Source organism: Chiroxiphia lanceolata, unplaced genomic scaffold (assembly GCF_009829145.1).
Source record: "Chiroxiphia lanceolata isolate bChiLan1 unplaced genomic scaffold, bChiLan1.pri scaffold_65_arrow_ctg1, whole genome shotgun sequence".
NCBI lineage: Eukaryota > Metazoa > Chordata > Aves > Passeriformes > Pipridae > Chiroxiphia > Chiroxiphia lanceolata.
Window position 1 is genome coordinate 1 of NW_022476530.1, and position 11,107 is coordinate 11,107.

The following is an 11,107-nucleotide window of genomic DNA, read 5'->3' on the forward strand; positions in this document are numbered from 1 at the left end:
GGGATGGGGTGGGACCCCAGGGAGGGAAGGGACCCCCAGGTATGGAGTGGGACCCCCGGGGAAGGAAGGGACCCCCAGGGATGGGGTGGGACCCCTGGGGATGGGATGGGACCCCCGGGGATGGGGTGGGACCCCCGGGGAGGGAGGGGCTCGCTATGGTCGGAATGTCCCTCAACTCCACCTCCCTCTGTGAGTGGGACCCCCAAAAATGGGGGGTGGGACCCCCAGGGAGGGGATCCCTGGGGGGGGGACAGGACCCCAAACCCAGGGAAGGACTCTCGGGGAGGAAGAGAGACCCCAGTGGCCCCCCATTGATCACCATTGATCCCCGTTGGCCCCCACTGACCACCACCGACCCCAATGGCCCCCCATTGATCCCTGTTGACCCCAGTGGCCCCCCATTGACCCCCGTTGGCCCCCACTGACCCCCGTTGGCCCCCATTGACCCCATTGACCCCCATGGCCCCCCACTGACCACCATTGACCTCCGTTGACCCCTATTGGCCCCCACTGACCCCCATTGGCCCCCATTGACCCCATTGACCCCCATGGCCCCCCATTGACCACCATTGACCCCCGTTGACCCCGGTGGCCCCCCATTGACCCCCGTTGGCCCCCACTGAGCCCCATGGCCCACCATTGACCACCATTGACCCCCGTTGACCCCCATTGGCCCCCATTGACCCCACTGACCCCAATGGCCCCCCATTGATCCCCGTTGACCCCAGTGGCCCCCCATTGACCCCCGTTGGCCCCCACTGACCTCTGTGGCCCCGCTGCCCCCCCGGCTGTGCCCCCCAGGCATGGAGTGGATCCCGACGGAGGCGCGGGCCGTGGTGGGCACCATCAACGGCTACAGCTACACCCTGGGGCAGTTCGTGTTGGCCGGCGCCGCCTTCGCCCTCCCCCGCTGGCGGCAGCTCCAGCTCGTGGTGTCCCTGCCCTTCTTCCTCTTCTTCCTCTACTCCTGGTGAGCGACCCCCCGCCCGGCTTTGGGGGGGAAAGGGGGCAAAGGGGGGGTTTGGGGTCCTTGGGGGGGTCAGAGGGAGGTGATTGGGGTCTGGGTGATGAGGGGTCCTGGGGGGGGGCAGAGAGGGGTGATGGGGGGTCCTTGGGGGGTGGGTGGGAGGTGATGGGGGGGCCTGGGGGGGTCAGAGGAGGTGAGGGGGGGGCCTGGGGTGTCAGAGAGGGGTGATGGGGGTCTGGGCGATGGAGGGTCCTGAGGGGTCGGAGAGGGGTGATGGGGGGTCCCTGGGCATTGGGTGGGAAATGATGAGGGGTCTTGGGGGGGTCAGAGGAGGTGCTGGGGTGCTGAGGGGGGGGTCAGAGGAGGGGCTGGGGTATTGAGGGGGGGTCAGAGGAGGTGTTGGGTGCTGAGGGGGGGTCAGAGGAGGTGTTGGGGTGTTGGGGGGGGTCAGAGGAGGTGCTGGGCGCTGAGGGGGGGTCAGAGGAGGTGTTGGGGTGTTGGGGGGGGGTCAGAGGAGGTGCTGGGCGCTGAGGGGGAGTCAGAGGAGGTGAGGGGGGGTCAGAGGAGGTGAGGGGGGGTCAGAGGAGGTGCTGGGGGCTGAGGGGGGGTCAGAGGAGGTGAGGGGGGGTCAGAGGAGGTGTTGGGTTCTGAGGAGGAGTCAGAGGAGGTGAGAGGGGGTCAGAGGAGGTACTGGGTGTTGAGGGGGGGTCAGAGGAGGTGAGGGGGGGGTCAGAGGAGGTGTTGGGGTGTTGAGGGTGGGTCAGAGGAGGTGCTGGGCACTGAGGGGGGGTCAGAGGAGGTGAGGGGGGGTCAGAGGAGGTGTTGGGTGCTGAGGGGGGGTCAGAGGAGGTGCTGGGGTGTTGAGGGTGGGTCAGAGGAGGTACTGGGTGCTGAGGGGGGGTCAGAGGAGGTGAGGGGGGGTCAGAGGAGGTGTTGGGTTCTGAGGAGGAGTCAGAGGAGGTGAGAGGGGGTCAGAGGAGGTGTTGGGGTGTTGAGAGGGGGTCAGAGGAGGTGAGGGGGGATCAGAGGAGGTGTTGGGTGCTGAGGGGGGGGTCAGAGGATGTGCTGGGCGCTGAGGGTCCCCCCGGCCGTGCCCCCCAGGCTGTTCGTGGAGTCGGCTCGCTGGCAGGTGACCTCGGGCAGGGCGGACCTGGCCCTGCGGGGGCTGCGAAAGGTGGCCCGGATCAACGGCAGGAAGGAGGAGGGGGACAAGCTCAGCGAGGAGGTTTGGGGGGGGACACGGGACCCCCTGGATCCCCCCCGATCCCTCTGATCTCCCCCCCCTTCCCAGATCTCCTGGATCTGCCCCCCCCCCCCCCCCCGAGCCCCTAAATCCCACCCTCCCTGCTTCCCTCGTGTCCTCCCCTGTGTCCCTGGGGATCCCACCACAACCCCTCCCCCCTCTCAGGATCCCTTGGATCTCCCCGGATCCCCCCTGGAAACTCCCCCAGGATCTCCCGGATCCCCTTTGGATCCCTCCCCTCCTCCGATTTCCCCCTGGATCCCTCTGATCCCCCCCCAGACCCCTCCAATCCCCACCCGTTCACCTGGATCTCCTCCCAGAGCCCCCCCCCGGATCCCTCCCCTGCCCTGGATCCACCCCGGGATCCCCTTGGATCCTCCCAAATTCCCCTTGGATCCCCCCAGACCCCCCCCCCAATCCCTCCCCTGCCCCGGATCCACCCCGGGATCCTCAGGGTGTCCCAGATCCCCTTGGGATGCCTCCCCTGCCCCAGTTCCCCCTGGATCCCCCTGGATCCTCCCAAATTCCCCCCGGATCCCCCCAAATTCCCCCCAGATCCCCCCAAATTCCCCCTGGGATCCTCCTGAACTCTCCCCAGATCCCCCTAGATCCCCCCTGGATCTCTCTCCTGACCCAAATTCCCCCCGGATCCCCCTGACCTCTCCCCAGATCCTCCCAAATTCCCCCCAGATCCTCCCAAATTGCCCCTGGATCCCCCCGAATTACCCCTGGATCCCCCCGAATTACCCCTGGATCGTCCCTGAATCCCCCCGAATTCCCCCCGAGTTCCCTCCGAGTTCCCCCCGAGTTCCTCCTGAATCCCCCCTGGATCCTCCCAAATTTCCCCCTGGATCCCTCCAAATTCCCCCTGGATCCCCCTGAATTCCCCCTGGATCGTCCCTGGATCCCCCCGAATTCCCCCCGAGTTCCTCTTGAATCCCCCCTGGATCCTCCCAAATTCCCCCCGGATCCCCCCAGATCCCCCCGGATCCTCCCAAATTGCCCCTGGATCCCCCCAAATTCCCCCCGGATCCCCCCGAATTCCCCCTGGATCCCCCTGAATTCCCCCTGGATCCCCCTGAATTCCCCCTGGTTCATCCCTGGATCCCCCCGAATTCCTCCCGAGTTCCTCTTGAATCCCCCCTGGATTCTCCCAAATTCCCCCCGGATCCCCCGGATCACCCCGGATCCCCCCAGATCCCCCCTGGATCCCCCCAAATTCCCCCGGATCCCCCCGAATTCCCCCTGGATCCCCCTGAATTCCCCCTGGATCCCCCTGAATTCCCCCCGGATCCCCCTGAATTCCCCCTGGATCGTCCCTGGATCCCCCCAAATTCCCCCCGAATTCCCCCTGAATTCCCCCCAAGTTCCTCTTGAATCCCCCCTGGATTCTCCCAAATTCCCCCCGGATCCCCCCGAATTCCCCCTGGGTCCCCCTGAATTCCCCCTGGATCCCCCTGAATTCCCCCTGGATCCCCCTGAATTCCCCCTGGTTCATCCCTGGATCCCCCTGAATTCCCCCCGAGTTCCTCTTGAATCCCCCCTGGCTTCTCCTCTTGAATCCCCCCCGGTTTCTCCCAAATTCCCTCCGGATCCCCCAGATCCCCCCAAATCCCCCCAGATCCCCCTGGATCCTCCCAAATTCCCTCCGGATCCCCCCAGATCCCCCCAGATCCCCCCGGATCCCCCCGGATCCTCCCAAATTCCCCCCGGATCCCCCCAGATCCTCCCAAATTCCCCCCGGACCCCCTGAATTCCCCCTGGCCCCCCCGGCTCCCCCCGGCCCCCTCTCTGTCCCGCAGGCTCTGGGGGCTCTGGTGCTGCAGGAGCGGGGGCGGGCGGGGGGCGCGGTGGCGGCGCTGGTCCGGACCCCCGGCATGAGGACGGTGTCCTGCGGGGTGGCCTTCGTCTGGTGCGTCCCCAAAACCGCTTTTGGGGGGAAAAAAATCACCTTTGGGGGCAAAAAAACCCCCCAATTCCGGGGCAAAACCTCACCCGGTTGAGGGGGGGGGAAATTCCCTCTTTTGGGGGGAAAAACTCGTTTTCTGGGGGGCGAAATCCCCCCTTTCCGGAGGCCAAAACTCACCTCTTCAGGGCAAAGTTCAACCTTGGGAGGGGGGCAAAAATAATCGTATTTTAGGGTAAAAACCCCTTGTTTTGGGTTCTCCACCCCTGTTTTGGTGGTTTTGGGGCAGGTTCTCCACCCCGTTTTTGGTATTTTTGGGGCAGGTTCTCCACCCCGTTTTTGGTGTTTTTGGGGCAGGTTCTCCACCCTGTTTTTGGTGACCGACCCCCCCGGTGTTCCCGGCCCAGGTTCTCCACCAGCTTCGCCTACTACGGGCTGGCCATGGACCTGCAGGGCTTCGGGGTGGACGTGTACCTGAGCCAGCTGGTGTTCGGGGCCGTGGACATCCCGGCCAAGTTCCTGTCCGTCTTGGCCATCTCGGGGCTCGGGCGCCGCGCGGCGCAGGGCGGGGCCCTGGCGCTCGCCGGGCTCTGCATCCTCGCCAACATCTTCGTGCCCAGCGGTGGGAACGGCGGGAGGGGGCAACGGGAGGGAGAGACCCGGGATGGGGGAGTGGGGGACGAGGGGCTGGAGGGTGGGGAGAGTTAGGAAGGACAGTGGGACAGGGGGCAACGGGATGGGGAACAATGGGATGGAGGGTGGAGGACAATGGGATGGAGGAAGGGAGGATCATGGGATGGAGGACAATGGGATGGAGGGTGAAGAACAATGGGATGGAGGAATGGAGAATCATGGGATGGAGGACAATGGGATGGAGGATGGAGGACACTGGGATGGAGGACAATGGGATGGAGGATGAAGGACACTGGGATGGAGGACAATGGGATGGGAGACAATGGGATGGAGGACGGAGGACACTGGGATGGAGGACAATGGGATGGGGAACAATGGGACGGAGGGTGGAGGACAATGGGATGGAGGAATGGAGGATCATGGGGTGGAGGACAATGGGATGGAGGACGGAGGACACTGGGATGGAGAACAATGGGATGGAGGATGAAGGACACTGGGATGGAGGACACTGGGACGGGGGACAATGGGATGGAGGATGGAGGACACTGGGATGGAGGACAAGGGGATGGGAGACAATGGGATGGAGGACGGAGGACACTGGGACAGGGGACAATGGGATGGAGGATGAAGGACACTGGGATGGAGAACAATGGGATGGGGGACAATGGGATGGAGGGTGAAGAACAATGGGATGGAGGAATGGAGAATCATGGGATGGAGGACAATGGGATGGAGGATGGAGGACACTGGGATGGAGAACAATGGGATGGGGGACAATGGGATGGAGGGTGAAGAACAATGGGATGGAGGAATGGAGGACACTGGGATGGAGAACAATGGGATGGAGGATGCAGGACACTGGGATGGAGGACAATGGGATGGGGGACAATGGGATGGAGGATGGAGGACACTGGGATGGAGGAATGGAGAACCATGGGATGGAGAACATTGGGTTGGAGAACATTGGGACAGAGGACGGCGGGATGGAGGGATGGAGCACATGGGGATTAAGGACATTGGGATGGAGTAGAATGGGATGAAGGGATGGGGGACAATGGGATGGAGTAGAATGGGATGGAGGCTGGAGGAGAATGGGATGGAGGCTGGAGGAGAATGGGATGGAGAACACTGGTGTGAAGGAGAACGGGAGGAGGGATGAGGAGATGGAGAACAAGGGGTTGGAGGACACTGGGATGAAGAGTAGGGGGCTGGAGGACACTGGGATGGGGATGGAGGGATGGAAGAAGAGCCCAAAGGGGGGAGAAGAGTCCGGAGGGTGGGAGGGCGGAGGGTGAGACCCCCCCATGGCCCCCAGAGCTGCCGACGCTGCGAATGGCCTTCGCCGTGGTGGGGAAGGGCTCCTTGGCCGCCTCCTTCAACTGCGCCTACATCTTCACCGGGGAGCTCTTCCCCACCATCATCAGGTGTGTGGGGGCACCGCCGGGGCACCGCCGGGGCATTGCGGGGGCACCGCGGCCCCGCCCCGTCCGTCTGTCCCTCCGATTGCTGTCCGTGTGCCAACCCACCCACCCAGCGGCTGCCCAATCATTGTCAATCCCAACAACAACAACCCAACCACCAACGGATCATCAACCCACCCACCATCAACCCAACACCATCAACCCAACCACCAACAACCCAACCACCAAAAAACCATCAACCCACCCACCATCAACCCAACCACCATCAACCCAACACCATCAACCCAACCACCATCAACCCACCCACCATCAACCCAACCACCATCAACCCAACACCATCAACCCAACCACCATCAACCCACCCACCATCAACCCAACCACCATCAACCCACCCACCATCAACCCAACCACCATCAACCCAACACCATCAACCCAACCACCATCAACCCACCCACCATCAACCCACCCACCATCAACCCACCCACCATCAACCCAACACCATCAACCCACCCACCATCAACCCAACCACCATCAACCAACCCACCATCAACCCAACACCATCAACCCAACCACCATCAACTCAACCACCATCAACCCAACACCATCAACCCACCCACCATCAACCCAACCACCATCAACCCAACACCATCAACCCAACACCATCAACCCACCCACCATCAACCCACCCACCATCAACCCAACCACCATCAACCCACCCACCATCAACCCAACCACCATCAACCCAACCACCATCAACCCACCCACCATCAACCCACCACCATCAACCCACCCACCATCAACCCAACCACCATCAACCCAACCACCATCAACCCAACCACCATCAACCCACCCACCATCAACCCAACACCATCAACCCACCCACCATCAACCCAACACCATCAACCCAACCACCAAAAACCCATCAACCCACCCACCATCAACCCACCCACCATCAACCCAACACCATCAACCCACCCACCACCAATCCATCAACCCAACACCTCAACCCACCCACCATCAACCCACCCACCAACAACCCACCCACCAACAACTCATCAACCCAAACACCATCAACCCACCCACCATCTCAACCCAACCACCAAAAACCCAGCAACCCACCCACCATCAACCCATCAACGCACCCACCAACAACCCAACCACCATTAACAGAACCACCAACAACCCAACCACCAACAACCCAACAACCAAACAACCCAACCAACAACAACCCAACAACCCAACAACCCAACCAACAACAACCCAACAACCCAACAACCCAACAGCCCACCCACCAACAACCCACCCACTATCAACCCAACCACCATCAACCCAACAACAACCCAACACCATCAACCCAACAGCCCACCCCCCACCAATCCCTCACCCCCCAACCCCCCTCCCCCCCCTCCCTCCCTGACCCCCCGTCCGTGTCGCGGCGCAGGCAGACGGGGATGGGCCTGGGGGGCACCCTGGCCCGCGTGGGGGGGATGGTGGCCCCCCTGGTGCGCCTGGCGGGTGACGTGACCCCGGCCCTGCCCCTCGTCATCTACGGGGCCGCCCCCCTCGTGTCGGCCGTGGCCACCGCCCTCCTGCCCGAGACCCGCAACGTCCCCCTGCCCGAGACCGTCCGCGACGTCGAGAGGCGGTGAGGAACCCGGGGACAGCCGGGGACACCCCGGGGACACCTCAGGGATATCCAGAGACCCCCAGGGACACCCCAGGGACACCCAGGGATATCCAGAGACCCCCGGGGACACCCAGGGATATCCAGAGACCCCCAGGGACACCCCGGGACATCCAGGGACACCCAGGGACACCCCAAGGGACACCCATGACACCAGGGACACCCAGGGACACCCAGGGACACCCAGGGACATCCAGGGACACCCCAGGGACACCTCAGGGACACCCCAGGGACACCCAGGGATACCCAGGGACCTCCAGGGACACCCAGGGATATCCAGGGACCCCCAGGGACATCCAGGGACACCACAGGGATCCTCCAGGGACACCCAGGAACACCCGAGGGATACCCGAGGGACACCCAAGGACACTCCGGGGACACCCCAGGGACACCCAGGGACACCCAGGGACACCCAGGAGGTTTTGGGGTTGGGAAGGTTGAAGGTTTTGGGATGAAGGTTTTGGGGGTTGGGGAGGGTTGAAGGTTTTGGGGACAAAGTCGGAGGTTTTGGGGACGGAGGTTTTGGGGACGGAGGTTTTGGGGACAGACTCAGAGGTTTTGGGGACAGACTCAGAGGTTTTGGGGTCTCTCCCAGCGCCGGGCACCTGCGGGACGAGGACGTCGCCGTCCCCCTGAGCAGCACCAAGAGCAAGGACGGCGCCTGAGGGGGCAGGGACAGGACCCCCCCGGGGTGGGGTGGGGGTCGGGACCCCCCCGGGGGGTCGTGGGACCCCCCCTCACCTTCCCCCCTCCCCCCGGAGGTTATTTATTTGACCCCAATAAATTCTCCTCCCATCGGGGTCCGACGTCACTCGCGGCCCCTCCGGGGGATCCCCCGGGCCTGGGGGTCCCCCCACCCCCCCAAAAGGGGGTCCGGGGGTCCGGGTCCCCCTCCCTGACCCCCCCCCCGGAGGAGGTTTGTGGGGATTGATCGGAATTCCCGGAGCTCGTTCCGCCCTTTGCCCCAATTCGGGCGATTTGGCAGCGAAATAAATCCGGGCGGGGGATTAATTCTCACTTTGGGGGGGGGGGTGGGAGGGGCAACAAAAGCCCCAAAAGGGGCAGGTTTGACCCCAAAACCAGGGCGGGGCAACCCCGGGGGGGGGTCTGGGAGAGGACACCCCCCCAGGCCCCAAACTGGGGGGGTTTTACCCCAAAAAAGAGGCAGCAGAACTCCAGGAGGAGCCACAGCCCAGCCCCAAAATTGGGCTTTTTAACCCCAAATCCAGGCCCCCCTTTGCCCCCCCCTCCCCCATTTCCCCCTCCAAATTCCCGTTCTTGCCCCCAACCCCTCAGTTTTGCCCCCAAACCCCCCACTTTTACCCCAAACCCTCATTCTGACCAAAAATTCCCCCGTTTTTTCCCCCCCAAACTCCATTTTTGCCCCCAAATATCCCCTTTTCACACCCAAATTTTTACCCCATTTTTACCCCCAAATGCCCCGTTTTTACTCCCCAAATTCCCTCATTTTCACCCCCAAATACCCCATTTTTACTCCCCAAAATCCCTCATTTTCACCCCCAAAATTCCCCATTTTCACCCCCAAATGTCCCATTTTTACCCCCTAAATCCCTCATTTTCACCCCCAAAATTCCCCATTTTCACCCCCAAATGTCCCATTTTTCCCCCCTAAATCCCTCATTTTCACCCCCAAAATCCCTCATTTTCACCCCCAAATACCCCATTTTTCCCCCCTAAATCCCTCATTTTCACCCCCCAAATTCCCCATTTTCACCCCTAAATCCCTCATTTTTACTCCCCAAATTTCCCATTTTCACCCCCCAAATTTCCCATTTTCCCCCCAAACCCCCCCATTTCCCCCCACCCCCCCCCTTTTTTTTTCCCAAACCCGCCCGTTTTCCCCCCAAAACTCGGCAGCCCGTGGGTTTCTCACCGTTTTTATTACGAAAAGGAGCCGTTTTGGTGTCGCTTTTTTGCTCTTTCCCGGATAAGACACGACCGTGAAGTTTTTCCAGAGGGGGAATTTTGGGCTCAAACTCCCCCGTTTTGGGGACACTCCCGGGCCCTGCCCCCCCCCCCGGCACCAAAACGGGGGGGGGGGGAAAAAACCCCCATTTTGGACCCAATTCCACCCAAAATCGGGCTCAGGGCGGGAGGAGAAAAACCGGGATCGGGGCCTCGGAGCCGGAATTTGGGAGGATTTGGGGCAATTTGGGCCATTTCAGGGATTTTGGGGCCGGTTCAGTCTCACCTGGGGGGGTCATTTCCGTCAATTTTGGGCTTATTTGGGCTGCTTTGGGGGCGTTTCAGGCTTTGTTTTGGGGTATTCAGGTGATTTTTTGGGGTTGTTTTGATCCTTTTTTGGGTTTTGATCCTTTTTTTGGGTTTTGATCTTTTTTTGGGTCATTTTTGGGCCGTTCTGGGGATTTTTTTGGGGTTTTTTCCATCATTTTTTGGGGTCATTTTGGCCGTATTTGGGTCACCCCGGGGGCTATTTCCGTCCATTTTTTGGCCGTTTCAGACAATTTCGGGGTTATTTTGGTCGATTTTGGGGCTGTTTCGGTCAATTCTGGGGCAGTTTCCGCCCCTTTTGTTATTTCAGGAATTTCGGGGAGTTTTGTTCGTTTTTTGGCCGCTTTGGAGGCGACTTTGCCCATTTTTGGGGTCATTTTGCCCATTTTTGGGGGCCGATTTGCCCATTTTTGGGGCCATTTTGGGGTCATTTTGGGGGCCGATTTGCCCATTTTTGGGGCCATTTTGCCCATTTTTGGGGCCATTTCGCCCATTTCCGGGCCCGTTTTGCCAATATTTGGCCGTTTTGGGGCTGTTTTACCCGTTTTTGGGGTCGATTCGCCCGTTTTTGGGGCTGTTTTACCCGTTTTTGGGGCCTTTTTGCCCCTTTTTGGCCGTTTTGGGGCCTCGTCCCGTCGGCTCCTCCCGGGGGGGGCTCCGGGGGGGGGGGGGGATTTTGGGGGTCCTGGAGGGGGGAGGGGGGATTTTGGGGGGAGGGGTCGGAGGTAGGTTCTTAAAGTTGATTTATTTTTTTAGAAAAAACAGGCACATTCAGTCAGCGGGACCCGGGGGGGGGAGGGGAGAGGGGGGGGAGGATTTTGGGGGGGCCCCAAAAAAGCCCCAAACCGGGGGCCCCTCCCCCCTCCCCCCCCAGCAGGATTTTGGGGGCAAAAGTGGTTTTTTCCCCCCCCCCCCCCCAAAAAAATCCAACATCGACCCCCCCCCGGCCCCTGGGGCACACCCTGTGTCACCGGGGGGGGGGGACCCCAAAATTGGGGGG

The 11,107-nt window shown here is 61.7% G+C and overlaps 1 protein-coding gene across 1 annotated transcript; it reads left to right on the plus strand.

The window, feature by feature from the left end:
- Positions 1–146: 146 nt before the first annotated feature.
- Positions 147–8,865, plus strand: LOC116781806 (solute carrier family 22 member 6-like; the record flags this gene model as incomplete). The annotated part of the gene is made up of 8 exons (XM_032677569.1): positions 147–189; positions 802–970; positions 2,069–2,192; positions 4,013–4,122; positions 4,524–4,738; positions 6,065–6,173; positions 7,612–7,815; positions 8,450–8,865. Coding segments are annotated over 8 exons (1,044 nt in total), but the record flags the coding sequence as incomplete, so codon positions are not given.
- Between the last annotated feature and the right edge of the window lie 2,242 nt (positions 8,866–11,107).